This window comes from Uloborus diversus, chromosome 3 (genome assembly GCF_026930045.1).
Source record: "Uloborus diversus isolate 005 chromosome 3, Udiv.v.3.1, whole genome shotgun sequence".
NCBI classification, from domain to species: Eukaryota; Metazoa; Arthropoda; class Arachnida; order Araneae; family Uloboridae; genus Uloborus; species Uloborus diversus.
Genome location: NC_072733.1, coordinates 204,818,032 through 204,838,154, shown reverse-complemented (window position 1 = coordinate 204,838,154; position 20,123 = coordinate 204,818,032). Strand labels below are relative to the sequence as shown.

At 33.1% G+C, this 20,123-nt stretch overlaps 1 protein-coding gene across 1 annotated transcript in view; it reads right to left on the bottom strand.

Moving 5' to 3' along the window:
- LOC129219141 (uncharacterized) overlaps window positions 1–20,123 on the bottom strand; it is a 75,937-nt gene that overhangs the window by 18,741 nt on the left and 37,073 nt on the right. The window contains exons 2-3 of the mRNA XM_054853461.1: window positions 8,518–8,577; window positions 6,056–6,115 (exon numbers count right to left, since the gene is read on the bottom strand). Of these exons, the coding sequence (XP_054709436.1) occupies window positions 6,056–6,115; window positions 8,518–8,577 (120 nt within the window). The remainder of the gene's footprint in view (window positions 1–6,055; window positions 6,116–8,517; window positions 8,578–20,123) is intronic.

Sequence of the window (20,123 nt, the reverse complement as noted above, 5' to 3'; positions counted from 1 at the left end):
GGGTCTAGTTGTGCACCTTCCCTTTTGGTTGCATTCGAGTGTTTCTAAAGGGGTCTTTTGCATCTTTTTTGCGGTAAATCATTGTCCATTTCGATGCAAACTCAAGTGGTGTTTAATGTGGCGGAGCCTTGGCGATATATCGCCAATCTTTTGGTCGCCGTTTTTTCGCCAACTTGGCGACAAATTTGGCGTTTTTTTTAAATCTGGTTTTAGTTTGACCACTGAGACCACTATTTAGAGAGTAAACTATTGAATCACATTAAAATTGCCAATAATTGGGAAATAACATTAAATTGGTGTAAAAGGAAGTCATGTGATGCACACATTAGCTCGTTTTGTTTGAGAAATCAGATGCATTCATTGTTGCTGTGAGTACGTATTACGTAAAGATGAGTGGAGCAGTAAGATTTAGTAGTGGTTAGAGACTTAAGGTATTTGACTGCGTTAAAATCGACATTTTCGATGAAATATTCTTAATTGTTTGTATGATTTCATTTTGTAGTCTGATTCATTAGCTTTCCAAAACAGTCTTAGTTTTTGCTCTACGTGAATTAGAGTTAGAGTTATAGCTGTATCATTACAGAATCGTACACTGAACTCCAGACCAGAAATTGCGTTTAAACGCGTTTTCCGAAAAACGACATTTTTGAAGAAAACTGTCTACTGTAACAGTGATATCTCAAAAAGTTATTCGAGTATTAATGCGAAATTTTCTGAGATAGTTCTCTGTAATATGATTGATGTTTTCCTCTAAAAGTTAAGCTGAATTTTATTATTAAATAATATTTTCATGCGGATGAGTTTAAACAAAGGCGTTTGTTTTCGAAAAAATACCAGTATAGGAACTTTGTTCGGCTATATTTCAGAACTTTTTTGAAAATTAAAAAAACTTTTAGAGCAAAACACACATGAATGTCATACAAATGTATTACTACAAGGATTTGTGTGTGATTAGAACCAAATTTTGTCCATGGCTGTTAGCGTAAGACACATTTTTTTTCACTATTTTTCTTCAAAAATGTCCATTTTTTAAAAAAATAATAGTTTGAAAGCGTGGTTTTACATTGTTTTCATAGTTTTGAAACATATGGAGTTAAAAAATAACATTAAAAAAAGTATCCAAGTTATTTTTTAAAAAAATGTCTTCGAACGCAGTCGCATACCTTAATAAGTACATAAATAAAAATAAATATATACATTTCGAACTTACTCTTTCGCAGATTTCTTAATAGAGAGCTTTCTCCTCATAATGTTGATTGAAGACAGATGAAAATGTAATGTCAAGACATTCTACTCATTGAATTCAAAACGAAAAAGCAGATTTTTACATTGTCCATATTTCTTAGTTCTCGTATCGCTCACTCTTTTCGAAAACGTCACATCTCAAAAATGAGCGATTTTGAGTTATGCCTTTTTTTTGATCTGCCCTGAATGACTAGCATATCTCTGCCAAGACGTGAATTTCTATAACTTAATATTTCGCCTTAAGAGAGCATCAGTACCGTAGTCGTATTTTCAAGTATTTTCGGAATGTTTTTTTCCAGAATGTCATATCATGGATTACGCGTAATCCAATAGGAATGAAACATCTGTGTCGTTTAGTGAAAGATGATATTATTTATTCCGGAAACAGTATTGTACACAAAAATAAGAGCAATTTTCATTGTTATTTTTTAATCAAAAACGTACTGTTTGCATTTATGACGGTATTATAAGTAGAACAATTAGTAACAATGATGACATATTTTGAGATACTTCAAATGGTATCTTTGAAATTTAGTGCAAGATCTTCATAAATGAAACGCAAGTTTTTAAACCTTTAACTTTTTACACTTCTTTGCAACATAGAGAAGAAACACCAGATTTTCTTGAAGAAGGCCTTATGTGCAAGATAAATTTCAATCAGTGGCTTAAAGTACGGTTTTACTTCATGATATCCTACTTTTAATTTTTAACCGACTTCAAAAAGGAGGCGGTTATCAGTTCATACCGTATTTTTTTTTTTTTTTTTTGTTTGTCCACTCACAGCGTCTCACCTAGTGAACCGATTTTGATGATTATTTTTTTAATGGATAGGGGATGGCTCAACTTAGGTCCCATTACTTTGTTTGACCATATTTTTCCTTTAGAATAAAAGTTATGGGCAAAAAACAATAAATTTCATGCAATTTCCCTATTAGATTAAATATGAGACCCATTGTTATGAAAGTTTGGTGCCATACAACAGTAACATTAATAGTAATTGTAATGATAATTTTGAATGAAGGCTTCTCTGAAGCAAGCATCAAGTTTCTTCAGGGGGATATTTCGATAATCGGGAATCTGGCGCTGTCGTCTCATTTTTGGCGTAAATAATTTTATTTTGGTAACCCTGCTGATTTATAGTAACCCTATGTGAATTATCGAAATCTTCCCTTCTTCAGTGTTATTGCTCCATAGTGTGGTAAACCTAACCTGGAAGCGAAGTGACGCAGTGATTAGGATCTTCTTAGCCTTCACAATGCTACCATTAGGTTTGCCTCAACTACACACAGTAGTATTTTTATCGTTATCGTCTATACCAATAACAGATGATGGGGGGCTAAGTAAGAAGATACAGGATTGCATAATAAGCAACTTAGATGCTGTGAAATGAAAATTAGTTAGGAAAAACGTAATACTTAAATAGTTATAATTAAATTAATTACACATGAATTCCAGAGAGGAAGAAAGATGTTTTTAGTGCTTAATCGCTTAAGGGGACACTGGACGTTCAAAAGAAGAAATCTTTGTCAAATTTTTCAAATTTGTATTTTTTTGAATTAATTTGAATATGAGGACAATTTTGTGAGTTTTGTTTTATTTATTATAGTATAGAGAATGACATAAAATAAGTTTCAGTGTTGTGAAATCAAATTAATTACGCAAGGGACTTTTCAAAGTTTTGTTAATTATCGTTAATTTTTTTAAATAATTGGTCTTCTAATTGAAATTTTTTAATGAAATTTTATAATTAAGCTTGTATTAGTGTTTAAAGTATATGGTTAAAATTTCATGCAAATCCATCAATAATTAAAAAAGTTTGCTTTCAAGGTCCAGTGTCCCCTTAAAGTTTAACGCTTGTTTATAGTTTTTTTTTTTAGTATGGTGCATTTTTATGAAACAAATAAGGTGAAGTTTCGTGATGGTAACTTCTTATATTTCTGAAATACCAATATTTACACTAAAAAGAATGAAATAAAAAATTTTTGAAAAAAAATAGAACCGACTTCAAAATTGCTCTAAAAAGAGAAAAATAATTTTGTTCTTTAAACATCATCGATAATGCTTTTAAACATAATTTTTGAAGTTGGCGCAAAAACAAAACGTAAAATCCCGTGTAACCATGTTTCGTTCATATTTTTTTTCAGAAAAGCATCCAAAGTTACGAACGAAGCATTTATATCGTTATTCAAATATGTTGTCAGCAATGCATAATGTATGTGATAGTGAAGAAACTGGGCCTGGTTAAATTTATAGTTGTAGTTGAGTTATGTCTGTGAATGATTTTATCTATCGTTTTTGCGCCAACTTCAAAAATTATTTTTAAAAGCATTATCGATGATTTTTAAAGAATAAAATTATTTTTCACTTTTAAGAGCAATTTTGAAGTCGGTTCTTTTGTTTTTCAAAAATTTTTTATTAAAATCGCTATCGTAAAAAACTGCGTTTTTTGGGATATGACGACGTTGTTGAAAGGAGTGAGTCATATGGAATAATGGAAAACAATTAAATAATATCCAATACTTTTGCATTATAATTTTCTGTACAATCTGAAGATGCTTTAGTTACTGGCTATGATCACCGGATAATTGTATGTAATTGTGTGTAAATACATATACATACATATTTCGCTTTTTTACTATCCAAAAAAGTGTTCAAAATCGAAACTTTAATTTCAACTGTAAAAAGCGATAAGAACGAAAAAAAAAAGTCAATTTTGAAGAAACATACTACAAACTCAATGTTCAATACCCATAGCCATTATTACTCATTGGACTTATAAACACAACAGTTCAACTATTATTAAAATAATGAATTACAAAATGCATTCATAAATAATAAATATTACTTGATGGCGGCATTTGAATCAACAAAATTTTGAAAATCCTTGCAAATCAAGTCTAGCTTTTAGATTAAGGGGGTCTGGGACACAAAAATCGTCAAATTTTGCAATTTTTTTTTTAGCATGTAAAAAATTACTCCGTGTTTTTCTGCTTAAGAGGAGGTTTGAATCTTGTTTCTATCTTAAATAGAACGAAAGATATAATTATTTTTGTTTCATGCACCTAACTAATGTGTACTTAACTTTAAAACTTTAAACGCGTTTTTCTCCATGATGCAATTTTTCCCGACTTCTTGCATTCAAACTCTTATAAGTCAGGAACCGATAAAGATAAAGTAATGAAACTTGGAGCATATCTTTTTCAAACAGTTTACTTTAAATTTTATTCGTCGAATTTGAAAAAAAACGTTTACTGCAAAAATTACGATTTTTAAAAAAAAGTATCTTCGAAATTTTTCTTCAAATATTTTTTATTTTTTATTGAATCAATATTTTTAAAATCGCCAAAAAAATTAAAGCTTAGATATTTGTGCGTAATTCATTGAAAAAAAATTGAAAATTGTTTAAGAATATTATGAGTTATAGCAATTTAAAGCAACCCCATTTTTTATTAAAAAAAAACTAATTAAATTTAAATAAAAATTTTTCTTTTTTTCATATTTATGTTATGATTTTGCTTATTAAATAAATGGTGAATCAGTGCAAAAAATTTCAAAACTCTAAAGTATATAATAAAAAAATTTCAAAATGTGTCCTGGACCCCCTTAAGGCTCGAAAAGATATTAAGGGCGACCAATTACCTCTAAAGCAAAAAGCAACCATTATATAATTCATCAGTTTTAAAGTCTTTTTATTAACTGCTATCTTACTTTTCGTCTCCGTCTCTAAACAACTCACTTTCTTCTACGATAGATTCTCAAATATATTTCAATTTTATGGCATCCGAAATATAAAGGCTCACTCTACGGTGGAATATACTCTAGTAGCAGCGCAGCACACATTTGCGTGACCCAAAATGTTGGTCTATATACTCGACTATACTTGTCGATTGAGTTTACGCGAGAATTTCTCAGAAAGAGCGCGTTTTCTGACTTTCAATCGATCGCTCTAACACTATTGTTACATCATATGTTCTTCTGCTTTTCCTATGACTTTAAAATGAGTCAGTCTCGAAAAGTTTGAAATAATCCTAGTAGTACAACACGAAATATCGCTCATCGGGGACTTGATAATTACTGCTAGTACACTCGTAAAGTTGCTTCAGGTTTTAAGTTTTAATGTTGGTCTTTGATTAGAATAGCAGTTACGACTTTTGCAGAGAATTGCTATTTCTTTCGGGATAAAACTTTGGCTCGTGGTGTCGTGGATAAAACATACACCAGTCTTGAATATTCTTCTATACCAGTAAAATTTTAGGGTAAAGTGTCAAACATGTTTCTAGAAATACGTCGAAACTCATACCTAGAAATTTCTGTCTACAGTTGTCGTGAAACAACTTCTAACTCTCTTCTGCCACGCGGTTATAACAGATACATGAAACCAATTAAGTTAAAACATTTTATTGAAGAAAAATTATGAACTAAATGAACGAACATAAATTAAAATCATAACAGAACTAACAGAAGCACTTGAACATGAATTCACTGGGTATATATACACCAAACTGCTTGGCTAATACTGTTGCCATTTTAAAAAACATAAAAGTTTTTCCACAACAGTATACATTCTGGTTTTCTAACAGAGTTTACAAGACAGCGTGTCACTCACTATTGAATGAACGATAGAATGCGCCTCATTAGTCTTTCTTCTAAAAACATAACTACTAAGAAGATGAATTATAGTTTCAGGTATTTAAAGCAATTTGGGATTGAAAGAGATTATTTTTGTCTGAAAAAGTTCAAAATTTAAGAGCAAATGAATTTAGGATCCTTTCGATTGAATACGAACGGAATATTATTTACGATAACTTACTTTTCTTGCAAATACTCGTCTTCAGTTTCATTTTCTAAGCTGTCTCCAGACTCCACTTGCCTAAAAATGGAACAGAAGATCCAGTAAATCAAGGTTATAAAAGGAATAAAATCTAAAATCGAGAATAGTTTAACATTATGATTAAAGTAAAAAACCAACGCAAATAAAGCACAAATTTTGAGGAAAAAACAACATATAGCTATTTCAAGGCTACAATGGAGCCTCTTTATCAATGCAAAAAGCTCACCAACACAACAGAAAGTCGCGAGAGAACTCAGACATCTGTTCTCTCGCGACTTTCTGTTGTGTTGGTGAGCTTTTTGCACTGATGAAGAGGCTCCATTGTAGCCTTGAAATAGCTATATGTTGTATTTTCTTCAAAATTTGTGCTTTATTTACCTTGGTTTTTCACTTTAATCATATTGTAGCACAAAGCTTATATGATAAATTTTCATTTAGTTTTACGCCTAACCTCTCAGTAAAGAAAACTTTCTTCATCCCAGAAAGTGTTAGTGATTGTTTTTGTATTTTGCCGAATGTGCTTCAGGATTGTTTCTAGAGTTGAATATGAGTTGTTTTATATATATTTTTTTTTCTCCAAATTTAACTTTTTCATTCGATAGTGTTCTTCAGAAATTGCTCTTTGATGATTTACAATGAGTGAAAATGATGGTGACTTAGAAAGTTAATGATAATATTAGCGGTTAATAGCAATGGTGAAAGAAATTTTTTGAATTACTAAAGGCTATATTTTATTTTGTTTATCATTGTAAAATTAAAAAACCAGGATAATTGCGGAAAATCATTTACAATTGCTTTTGCTTCGTAAATCGAACGATTTTGTAAACTGTTACTGTACTGTACTATACATTGGCTTATCAAAAACTATAGCTAAGTAACAATACATACGTTTAGCTATGAAATTGCAAACATAGTATTGCATGCTGTTTCAGTTCATTTCAGAAGAGTCGTTTTTTATTCACAACGTACGTAATAAAGGTTACATGTGCTTTTGAAAACGATACTGCAATAGTTGAAAAAGAAGGTGAAAGAACTTTCACATTTTACTTGCCACTTTTCCACTCTTGAGCTATCAAAAAGTCTTCTGAAAAAAACGTAGAGTTAAAAGAAGTAAAATTTGAGCCGTAAAAGACAATTAACATTAAATTGAAGACGGAAGGTAGGGGACCTGACATTCGAGATCTCTAACTTCGAGTTATCGCGAATCGACTGTGTGTTTTTAACGTTTGGAAAAAAAGAGCACGTTAGCAGTAATGAGTGCCGACTGTGGCACTTATTGCCAAAGTGAAAGAATTGAGTGTGTGTGTGTGGTTCTAGCTTTATCCTCTATATCATGGTCTCCAACCTTTTTTACTCAAGGGCCCAATTGAACATTTTTGACGACGAGGCGGGCCAACCATTAGCGCAGCTAGAGAACAGTTTTAGTTAAGGGGGGGGGGGAGCCACTGTAAAAAATCTCATCTGATAGGGTGGTCCAGGGATTCTTCCCCTTTCTGGAAATTTTTTGAAATTATTGTTTTTAAAACGCAGTTTTAGACGGTCTTTCGTGATTCTAGGGGGGGGGGGGGGCGAAAAATACAGAGGCTCAGCGGAAATTTTATATATTTCTAGTATATGTTTGAAAAACATTCAAATCAGCTCATTTTTGCGAGGGGGCCCGGCCCTGTGGACCCCTCCTCTAGTTGCGTCAGTGGTGTCATCAATTCAACAATATTTTAGTTTAGGTAGTCTAAATTAGCACTATCCTAAGTGTACTCAGTGGTGGTTTTTGAGATTAACTGGACTTGATTCTCTTTAATAGCGCTTGAAAGGAAATGTAACATCAAAATTTTAAAAAGTTTTGTTTTCAGTTTGTAAGCTTCCCGCGGGCCGTACGAAATCTGTTGCCGGGCCGGATGTGTGGCCCGCGGGCCGCAGGTTGGAGACCCCTGCTCTATATCTTCCTAAAACAATTAGCTTAACACTGTCTTCACTCGTGGGGAGGGGGCGGGGGAGAACTCCCCGAAACAACAATTTCATTTCGAATGCTGCTGCTTTTTGTTTTGGATCCATCACAATACACTGAAACCTGTGTAAGTTGACCACTTGCGGTTCACTACTTAAGTGGTCAACTTAAACAGGTGGTCAACTTACAAAGGTTGATTTATATGATAAGGGATAGTTCCGTGCCTGAAAAGAGCGGTCAACTTAGACAAGTGGTCAACTTACAAGGGTGGTCAACTTCACAGGTTTTACTACATTCTTTTTCCTTATTGAAATCCCGTCTTATTTGAAATGGATTTACGCAATATCGTTTTAATTATTTACTTGAGTATTTATAGCTCTTCTTATTTTTTTAAGCAGATAGCTGAAGCAAGTAGCAGAAAAGCTTGTTTTCGTTTCTTTAGCTTAACAATTAAATGTATTAGCTACAAAGTAGGAATAAAATGAGCATTATTTACCTGAATAGTTTATGCCTCAGTTGCCTCATAGTTTCGACACCTGTTTCAATCGATCTGCTTCTGAAAATAAAAAACCATTTCAGTGTGTCTCTGAAGCATTATAAAATAATTATTCTTAAATTTAAACCCATACACGGATTTTAAACTTTTTCTTTACTCAAAAATGATCAAAAATTTAGAATTTTTCCTTGATACAGTCGCGTCTTGAAAACTCGACCAAATGTGTACCAAAAGGTGGCCGAGTTTGTGAAGCTGCAGGGTTATCAAAAATGTGTGAACAACATTTTTTTTGGTCCTGACAGAGTATGGTTGAGTTTGAGATTCTGCTGTACATATTTTAAAGTTGTTAGAGATTTTCACTTTTCCGTCTTCGCTAATGAACTGGTGTTTTCGAAGTTTGATACAAATTATTTGTAACTCAAAACTAAAATCGAACAAAACCCAAATCGCAAAGATATATTTAGCAAATAAACATCAGGTTGGAAACGTTTAATCGCAAATGGTTCAAAATTATGCGAGTGCAATTATTTTTAACTATTTTTCAGAAAGATTTTTATGAATTTAAAGAAAAAAAAAAAGCTTAGTAGCAAAGAACTTTGTCCTTTGGAGATCCTGGTAAGAGTACAACTAAAAGCGATAAACATGAAATTATTGAACGTTATTCGTTGTTTTTGGTATAATTTAGCTTCGGACCTTATACATTTATCTGATCTTTTGCAATTATTCGTACTTGCCATAATTACCCTTTTTAAAATATCTCAATTAAATTGCATAATATTAATCAAATTTCCCGTATGAAAATGGATAGTTGTAAAATAAACTCTCACTTTGTAAGATTCACAAAATTTCTTTGGACGGCGTGACAGATTTTCCTGTAGTCATCACATATCAATCATATTATCAATTACAAAGGGTTATTTTGAACCAGAATCAGGCAGGGTCTTCGCCAAGAAAGGGCAGGGGTTGCTACCCCACCAGTTTCTTAGAAATTAGGCCGTTAATTTAATTTTAGTGATGAAAAAAAAGAAGAAAGAAAACCTTCGCAGTGTTAAAAATTGAAAGAAAAATAATGAATAAACAAATGGAATAAAAGTGACAAAACGTATTTTTCTGAAATTTTTTACCAGAAAATAAAATAGTTGAATATTATTTCGGAGCATCCAAGAATCTGCATCATAAGTTACCTAAAGCCGTCAAAATTTACGTTTCGAACATTCTTTTAACGATATATTCAGTGCATTCAGTGGCGCACACAGGAATTTTGCAAGGGGTGGGTCCAAGATCGAAAGCCTCATTCTCATAAAATACCAGAATACGCCGTGAAACATATCGACTTGATTTTATCGTTTCTCGAGAACGAAAAACAGTAAAAAATAAACTATTGAATAAATAATTAGCATTAGTTAATGAACTATACTTAAATACATTACCAGAAAGCAAAATAATATACGCATTAACTTTTCTCGTAATTAAAAAAATGGATTCAGCAAACCAAATTCATCGTTGTGGACACACCATAGGATTAAAGAAGTTCATAAAATGTCACTTAATACAATCTGTTATTACAAAACTAAAAACTTGGTAATTACAGTGTATTCATTTATAATCACCATTCTGCTTGTTATAGAAAAAGTGCTCAATAATCTTTTAAATCTTTTAACATGAGGATTTTATTTTTCACTTATTAGAACTGAAATTATTGTTACCTTTCGTTTGAAATTATTTTAGGCACAAAATACATAGAATCATAATCAATCGGGAAAAAAAACAAGACCTATGGGAGGGGTCCGGACCCCCTGGACCCCTCCCTTGTGTGCGCCACTGAGTGCATTCCGTAGCACAAACGAATGACTAAGAGGAGAAAAATTCATGAGCCGCCGAAACATGTTTTAAATAGAAAAATAGTTAAAATACAATGAGCGAGATTTGAAATATTGTCATGAATAGTCACACCAATAGTTCGAAGAATGAAAAAAACGAAAGTAAATCAAAACTTTATCAAGAAATTCAGGAGATATTATATTTTAAATTAAGTTAAGAAAAAAAGTTTTGAGGTATGACTGAGAAGTAGTAGATCAATACAAAATGTTATACGTGTTTTTTTTACTGGGGTCGCAAACGCTTTAATTCAAATAAATAAAAATGTCAGGTGGGAAATTGAAAATTTCATTCACGAAAAATCAAAGCACTCAAATGGTTTAGAAGAAGAAAAACGGGGGAACGGTTTTTTACAACATTTTTATGAATAATTTTATCAAATAAAAGAAGATTAAGGCCTAAGCAATAATAAGGATGGGAGAGATGTACCCGAACTTTATCGCTTCATTTTAAGCCATCAAAGTTAGCCTAAAAGCGAGTTTTTGAAATTTTTATTTTGTTAGAATTCTGGAGAAGAGTTCTCGAACCCCATTCCTTCTCCTATCGTCTATATGAAAGATGGCCAGTAATTACGTATTCAGGACTTCAATTTCAAAAAACTTCCTGGAAAGCGCCCGTTTCCAAACCCTCGAGAAACGCCTCCACCTCATTATTAAAGATCGGCAAAACTTGCGCATTTAGGATTTAAGATGGAAAAGGCTCTCGAGGTTCAGACCCTTCCTTTCCCCTAATATCACTAAAGAACGTTTTGGACCTCAATCCTGAAAAAAGTTCCGGAAAGAGTCCCCGAATCCCCTCATAACATCATCGAAGTTCATCACAAACGCGTTTCTGGAATTTCAATTTCCGAAAATTGCTAAAGGAGAGCCCCAAACCTCTCATCCCACAACAATACCGAAGGTGATCGTTTTGAAAACTAACTTCGAAAATTTTTCGCGGGAGCACCCCTCCCCCCCCCTTTTTTCCCTGGCCAACATCATTAGAGATCGTCTGAAAATTCGTTTTTAATGTTTGAATTTCGAAGATTATTTTGGGGAGTGCTTCCGGAAACTCTCCGTAACATCATTAAAAGTCGACTAAAATTACGTCTTTGGATCTTCAAAATCAAAAACTTTCTCCGGTCACCTTAACATTACCGAAGATGGCCTACAATCGGTTTTTTAAGATTTCAGTTGCGACAAATTGCCTCAAGTCTTTCCTCCTCTCACTATGACCAAAAACAGTCTAAAACGCATTTTTAGAACTACAATTTCGAAAAATTTCCTTGGGTACCCCGCTTCCGAAACATAAAAATAATTGCATTTTTAGAGTTTCAATTTTGAAAAATGGAAGAGGGAGCGCCCCTGAATCTCTTCCCCCTCAAACATTACCAAAGATCGTTTAAACTGCATTTTAAAGACAAATTTGAAAACTTTTCGGAGGAGAAACCCCCAGAACCCCACGTTTCTCATTGAAAAATATACTTTCAAACAGGTTCTTGTTACATGCAATGTACCGACAACCCGGTTATGATATCTAGAGACTGCAGTTTCGTTCTTATTATGGGTTCTTTAGTCTGGAATAGTCGATAAAAACGCGCTGGAGACACATATCACCTCATTGAAGCTGAGAGTGCCATCAAATATGGCAGCTGAAACAAATTTAGTACACCGACGAGAGTCTGCCCGCAGCAATGGGGCGGTTCACCTCGTCAATTGAAAGATGGGTATTAAGCAGCAACGTACTGCTTAGGTTCTTTTCTCATGATCAATGCTTAGATCTATTAATGACTCCCTCTTAAACTAGAAGCTGAACAATTTCATACATCTCCCAACGTTTTTGACTTCGCGACAGCCCTAGACTCCGTTTTGGATTGAACCGATATTTAACTGAAAGTAGGACTTCGCTGATCGCATTTACTATAACGGAACCACGAAATTATTCCATTCTCTTGACGGTCTAAGGATTAACCGCCATTTTATTTAAAAGTTGAGTCTTTATTTTTAAGTTTGTGATATTTCCCGAACAAAGCATAAAAATACAGTTAAACTGATTGATCTACAGTTATAATAAGCTTACTCTAAGTACAGTAAATTATGTGAAAATATTTTATTACTTAATAGGCTTTAAAAATAAGTTAACATTGAGAATAAAAGTCTAGAAAATATATAAAGATGAAATTTACAGTAGGTCAAAACCAGATTTTGTTAATAATGCTCTATGAAAAACGAAACTTAACCTGGTTAGATCAACCATAAAAGTAAGCCAAATTCTCGAGGAAAAAACAGGTTATAGTTCCGATGCCTGTATGTGACATTCTGTATCAGTTGTGGGGGAAAAATACAGACTGAAAAAAAAAAAAATAAATAAATAACGCATGGAAAAATATCCTCCATTATTCAAGCTTACAACTTATTTACTTACATTTTTATTATTTGCTTCAAATAATAGTCTTTTGTTTTATTCGTATTTATTATTTTTTAACTAAATCCCACATCTTTAGATTTAAAAAAAAAAAAAAAAAATTTGCGGAAAAGAAAATGAAAAATGCTTTTCGATCTCTTTCGTTTCTATGGATATTTCCGCTCTTGAATGACATATCTTCCAATAATTTATTTAACCAAATGATATTCTAAACTATTTAAAAAATAACAATGATATTGCTATATTTTGTTTTAAATATTCGAAAATCCTCGAAAAAACTTTTAGAGCTTAATGGTGAATGGGAGGTCACGGAAGCTCGGGGGGGGGGGGCATGTGCATTTCTTTTCAATCTTAAGTGAAGTTTCACTCACTAGAAGGAATTTATACTAATAGGGTGGCCAAGTTATTATACTTAAACTTTTTTTGTATTTTTATTGTTTTTTTTTTTATTGTTGCTACGAAGTTTTATTATTTGAACACATTTTACAGTTTCTTTAAAAGTTTAAAATATATTCTAGCAACACTTAACTACATATTTATTTATTTTTTCAATATTTTAAATTTGAAAGACGTCAGTGTCCGTTAAAGTTTCAAGTTACAAGCTTCTTCTTGTGAGTGATTTTTGGGAAAAATTAACGATTTTATATTTAATACTAGGTAACTCAAGTAGCCATAACATGAAAAATTAAAGATTTTACATGTAATATACTAGGTAACTCAAGTAGTCATTGAAAGCTTGCCACGCCGCATCCAAGCCGTGTTTTTTTAAAACCTATTTATAGTATCGATCAGAAGGTACTTTACGTTTAATATGTTCAATTCATATTTTAAATAAACTTTAAAATATGTTCAGATAATTAAGCGGTCTAACAGCAATAAAAATACAGAACAGTTTGTTTTTGTATAATAATTTGGCCACCCTCTGTATAATGGCGACTCTGCTAAGTTGAACCATGACCTTGGCAAAATTTATATTTTTGGGGTGATAGGACATAGAAACGCTGAATTGAATTGGGTTGCTTTCGTAGTAGCTTTTCAAAAGTATTCCAACTCGAACTCTCGACAATAACACGTCCCTTTTCACTTAACTCCCTAAAACGTAATGAACATCGTCAAGGACATAGCTCAACCTATCAGAGATACACTAGATATACACATGAAAACAAGTTTTGAAAATTACGGAGCTCTACAAATTTTTTTTGTTAGGAATTAAGCTCTCTTTACAACTTTATTTAATCGATTGATTTATTCCGATAATAATAGCAAACGAGCTGATGTGTGCACCGCATGACTTCCTTTTACTCCAATTTAATGTCATTTCCCCATTATTGGCAATTTTAATGTGATTCAACTGTTTACTCTCCAAATATCACCAACAGTGATGGATCAAACGAGCTGATGTGTGCACCGCATGACTTCCTTTTACTCCAATTTAATGTCATTTCCCCATTATTGGCAATTTTAATGTGATTCAACTGTTTACTCTCCAAATATCACCAACAGTGATGGATCAAACGAGCTGATGTGTGCACCGCATGACTTCCTTTTACTCCAATTTAATGTCATTTCCCCATTATTGGCAATTTTAATGTGATTCAACTGTTTACTCTCTAAATATCACCAACAGTGATGGATCAAACGAGCTGATGTGTGCACCGCATGACTTCCTTTTACTCCAATTTAATGTCATTTCCCCATTATTGGCAATTTTAATGTGATTCAACTGTTTACTCTCTAAATATCACCAACAGTGATGGATCAAACGAGCTGATGTGTGCACCGCATGACTTCCTTTTACTCCAATTTAATGTCATTTCCCCATTATTGGCAATTTTAATGTGATTCAACTGTTTACTCTCTAAATATCACCAACAGTGGCCAAATTAAAACCAAATTAAAAAAAATCCGCCAAATTTGTCGCCAAGTTGGCGACAAAACTTGCAGACCAAAAGACTGGCGATATATCACCAAGTGTTCGCCAAATTATAACACCACTTGAGTTTACATCGAAATTAACAATGATTTCCCCCCCCCCCCCAAAAGGAGCAAAAGACCCCTTTAGGAACTCCCGAATGCAACCAAAAAGGAAGGTGCACAACTAGACCCCACTAGGAGTCTACGCACCAAATTTCAACTTTCTAGGACATACCATTCTTGAGTTATGTGACATACATCCGCAAATACATACGCACATACAGACGTCACGGGAAAACTTGTTGTAATTTACTCGGGAATCGTCAAAATGGATATTTCGCGTGTCTACACGTTTTTAGGCACTTATCCACGTGTGCTCGAGTCGAAAAAAAAAAAAAAAAAAAACTCAACATTCACTCGGGGGTGAACAAAATGGAAATTAAGGTCGATTTTTGAGTGAAAATTTTTCCGCGAATACAATATTTCCTTTTTTGTAAAAGGAAGTAAAAAAAATCGAGAAATTACTATAACTTTTGAGAAATTTTCTTAGTCTGAGATTCTTTGTCGAGTGAGTTCACATTCCACAGATGCCATCTCCCACACATTCGCGCAAATAATATGAAACTCGTGGCTGAAAAGAAGGATTCAAGTGTTTGAGATCATGCATCGACTCCGGAGGAAATTGAAAACTAAGTGCTGGAAAATGGGGTAACAAAGCCATAGCTTCATTTTTGATAGCTTTTCTCAGATACTATTTTCTTCAATTGCGACTAAGAAAGCAGACTGGGTGGTGGATAGGTAGCATGCAATTACTTCTCATCGTTTCTCCCTACAACGGGCTACTCGAAACAGAGGTCGGAAATATCAAGAATCTCTTTTGGACCTCTTATTGGCGAATTATTTATCCTGTACTGGAGGAAAAACTCTCCTGCTCTGTGTTAGGTGGTATAAAGCAATATTGTGTCGCAGAGTAGGTGAACTTCAATATGTTGCGGCATTTGAAAGCGTTTTCACGAGAGCTTTTATGTTATGGAGCTAGTGAGTGGGAATACCTTTCAGCTATAATGAGTGACGGTCAATCATGTTATTTCTTTTCATTGAGGCATTACGATGGAAGCTAAGAAGATAAGAAGATAATGGAAAATATCGAAATGTAATATGTTTTCTTCCCGCCTTACTGAAGCATTCACAGCAAATAATACAACATAAACCAAAACTCGTTTTTAACATTTGCAAAGTCTCACTACAGAAAAAACGAGCTGACATCACATGATCTTCTTTTATTCCAATTTAATGTTATTTCTTCATTATTGCAATTTTGATGTGATCCAATAGTTAACTCTCTAAATATCACCAGCAGTGGCCAAATTGAAACCAGATTTAAAATTTAAAAAAAAAAAAAAAACCGCCAAATTTGTCGCCAAGTTGGCGACAAACTTGGCGACCAAAAGATTGGCGATATATCGCCGAGTGTCCGCCAAATTATAACACCACTTGAGTTTGCATCGAAACTATCGATGATTCTCAACAAAAAGGTGCAAAAGACCCCTTTAGAAACAATATTCTTAACAAATAAGATGCATCTCGTAGTATTTTAACTATGTAAGCTACTCCACTCAGGAAAAAGTTATCTCTGAAGATCAAAGCATATGACAGTGCAAGCAATTTTCAGAAGTTGACATTTATATTGTAATATTTTAATGCAAATCAAAAACTATTTTCGTTGTTATAAAATGATAGTTTTTAGAACAAACATTTTAAATATTAATTAAGATCTACTAATATTCGGTGCAGTATTTTATTTTTCAAGTTATTTTCATTTTAAATGATTTGTCAAATTAGTCATATAGGGGCAAAGTTTGTAGGGCAAAGGAAAATAGTCCACTACCTTCACTTATTCAATTATTTATTAATTCCCTCATGTATTCATTTACCAATTAATTAATTTGCATTCCTTCATTTAAAAATTCACTTACTTATTCACTCACCTATTTTCTTATTCATTCACTATTTTATCAACCCATTTATTAATTCTCATATTATTCAATTAATTTACTTCTTTATTCGTTTGTTTCTCTATCTATTCATTTATTCATTCTTTATTTTAGTAATTCATTCATTTCATCTAAAATATTTTTAATAATCAGATAGAAAATGTTTTGTTAGAAAAATATTTTATTTTTCACTTTGCCCTAGGAAAAAAAGTGAAAAATTTCCATCTGTTTTTGGATGTACCAATTTACTGCAAAAAATAAAAAAAGTTTCAATGTATGTTTTATTATAAAATACATTCATCTTTACTTGCAGTACACCGACAGCCCGGTTATGCCATCCAAAGACTACAGTTTCGTCTTATTTATTTCAGCTACCAGTTTGTTAGCACTCTCAGTTTCAATGAGAGGACATCTGCGTCCAGCTCGGTTATTGTCGATTGCAGACTGATGAGTCCATAACAAAGACGAAACTGCAGTCTCTGGATGGCATAACCGAGCTGTCGGTACTCAGCATGTAATTCTGCCTTAATCCTGGCTTACGGGCTGTAACTTACTGCTTAGTCCATTTTTCGTTTATGTACTGTAATTTTCAAAACAAATTTCCAGTTTTTTCGTTTTCGAAAAAGTAAGTTATCTTAACGATTTCACTTTGCCTCACATTACCCTACTCTGAATGTTGTACTCATTCTTTAGTGGCTGGATTTGAAAAACAAATTTATAGTTGTTTTAAATTGTTTTATGTGTCTAGCCAACCCTCATTAAAGTAGAGAATTTAAACATTGAGTCCATTCATTTCATACATTTTTTAAGTAAATATCTTTCATTATAATGCAAAACTGCTTTAATGAAATTTTAATAAAGAAGTAAAATATTTTGCTCACCTTTTGAAAATATTTCAAATTTTCCATGAAAAAATTTTAAAAATAATTTATTAATAAATTAAAAGTTATTGATCCCTTGTAGTTTTTAATATTTTATAAGTAATTAGGCACCTATAAATATCTGAAGATTTTAAATAAATAAAAACTCTTTCTAGCATTTAATAAATGAACTGTTGGGAAATAAAGTCATGTCACATCATCTTTAATTTTGGACTTCACCATTAGTCATTGGTGACATGACAGATCATATGTTGCATCATTAAAATTTGAGATCCTCATTGATCATTGTTGACTGTTTTCTGAAAAAATACACAAAATCAGCGGGTGGGTAATGAGCAGTGAGCATACATCTGCAGCGGAAGGTCAAGGGCAGTATCTACAGAAATGAGATTTTGAGATATTTGAAGAAACGTGTTTTGGATTCCGTACCAACAATAGTGAAATGTTGGAACTTGACGTTTTTTTCGTGCTTTATTTTCAGCGGAAACCAAATAAGCTTGTAAAGTAAGGTCAAAGTACAATAGATGGTACAAATGCCAAAAAGTAAAAAATGAAAAATTTGCATATTGCCCTTTACCTTCCCACGGCAGAGATGTACTTTAATCACTTTGAGCAAATCGATAACAAGTTTATCGAAACTTTAGTAGAAAAGTTGTTTTTAAGAAAAAGCCATTTTATAACTATTTCTGAAGATCTTTTTAAAAGGGCAAAAAACAATTTCTTCCATCCAATGAATACTTAATACTTCCATTTCAGACTAAAATTAAATTTTCGGGGGGATCCCTCGATCTTTCCTCTGACGTCACCAAGAGAAGTATTCGAAGATGAGATGGTGCTTGCATAATACTAATAGAAATGAGAGTCTAATAATCCCATTCTTGAACTACGAGGACAAGTTTTGATGACCTGTGCAAAGTTAATGGTAAATAGTAGAGAAATAATAAAAGTTGTTTTCAACATTTTTCAGATATGACTATGAGACATATCGCGTATCAAAAGAATTAAAAATACAAGAACAAGAATTTCTGAATAGTCGTTGATCCATTCCTGTTTTCAATTTTTCTTCCTCTAAATCTTTTACAAGTTTGAAGATACTAATTTTTAATTTTATAAGTATATATTTACTTCGAAAACCAACATCTCGAATAAACGTAATAAGTTGTTAATAAGCTGTGTGTGCAAATAGTTCATTTCTGAAATTTGATGTAAACCATCGAGCCTCCGTGTTTTTAATTCTATTGTATCCGCTTACGAGCGTCTAACTGAATTACCCTTAATTATTAATCATTAAATTAAATTTCTAGGTGAATTTCTGATAAGGTCTCTGTACTTAATGAGGTATTGATTGAGTTCAAGTTTAAATTTCTGTTGTTAGTATCAATTATTATTAAATCCTAAAGTATTGCGTTTGTGTCGTCTGAAGATTTAATGAAATAAAATATCAAGGTTAACTTGGAAAGTAGTTGATGACTTTTATTTTTTGAGTTAAAGAAAATATATTTTGTAGTCTTGTTTTCCTATTTTGCTGCGTTTCGTTCTCAAACTGTTTGGTTCATAATTTTTATTCATCGTCTTTCATTTTTGGGTTTAAATTATATCGGAAATTGAATACTACCACCAGGTCTTTACGTGAAGCAGTTGCTTAATTCCAATAAAAATACTTTAAATGATAAAACGTGTTTGACAGATGAACAACGGCAGCATTTTCATTAATTTCCCTTCTAATTAATTTGGCCAGAAATTTCTGAGCAATTTTCAATAGTGCAAGCTTATGGTTTTAGGTTTTTTTCGCTCCCTCCTTCCTTCCTCGTTGGAGTGAAAAAAAACCCTAAATGAATTCATGAGCATCAAAAGACCTCTGTGCCAAGTTTGGCAAAGATCCGACGTAAACTGTGGATTTGCATAAGAAAACTCCCATTAGGGTGTTTTTGTCTCCCCCCATAGGGAGGCGACTCTCCCCCCCCCCCCCGCAATGACAATTCCTGAGTATCAAAGAACCTATGAATCAGATTTGGCTGTGATCTGACAAAACTGTGGATTTGCATAAGGAGGTCCCCCCCCCCTTCATAGCGGGTCGAAAACTGCCCAATGTGAATTTTTGAGCATCAAAGGACTCCTGTGCTAAATTTGGAAAAAAAAAACGAAGTGAACTGTGGATTTGTAAAAGGAACGTACACATACACACAAACTTCCAATTTATAACATTTATAAGTAGATTTTTTTTTAAAGTCAAGATTAAGTTAGGCATTCCAAACTGTTGTTGTCGTGTGCCAGCTAGGCTGTCAATTTGGGGTGGGCTGCTTCACTTTTCCATCTGTACCGTAACTTGGTGTGAAGTCCGACTTCTACAGGGTACACACATGCCATAAGGACCCGTTTATAGGGTAGGCAACCATTCACAACATAATGACACATTCACACAAAGAAAGGACAAGGACAGGAGAGAGAAAGTACGTCCATGCCCGAGCCGGGATTCGAACCCGGACCTTCCTGTCCCAGTCAGACTTCACTGAACATTAGACAATACAGGCGGCAT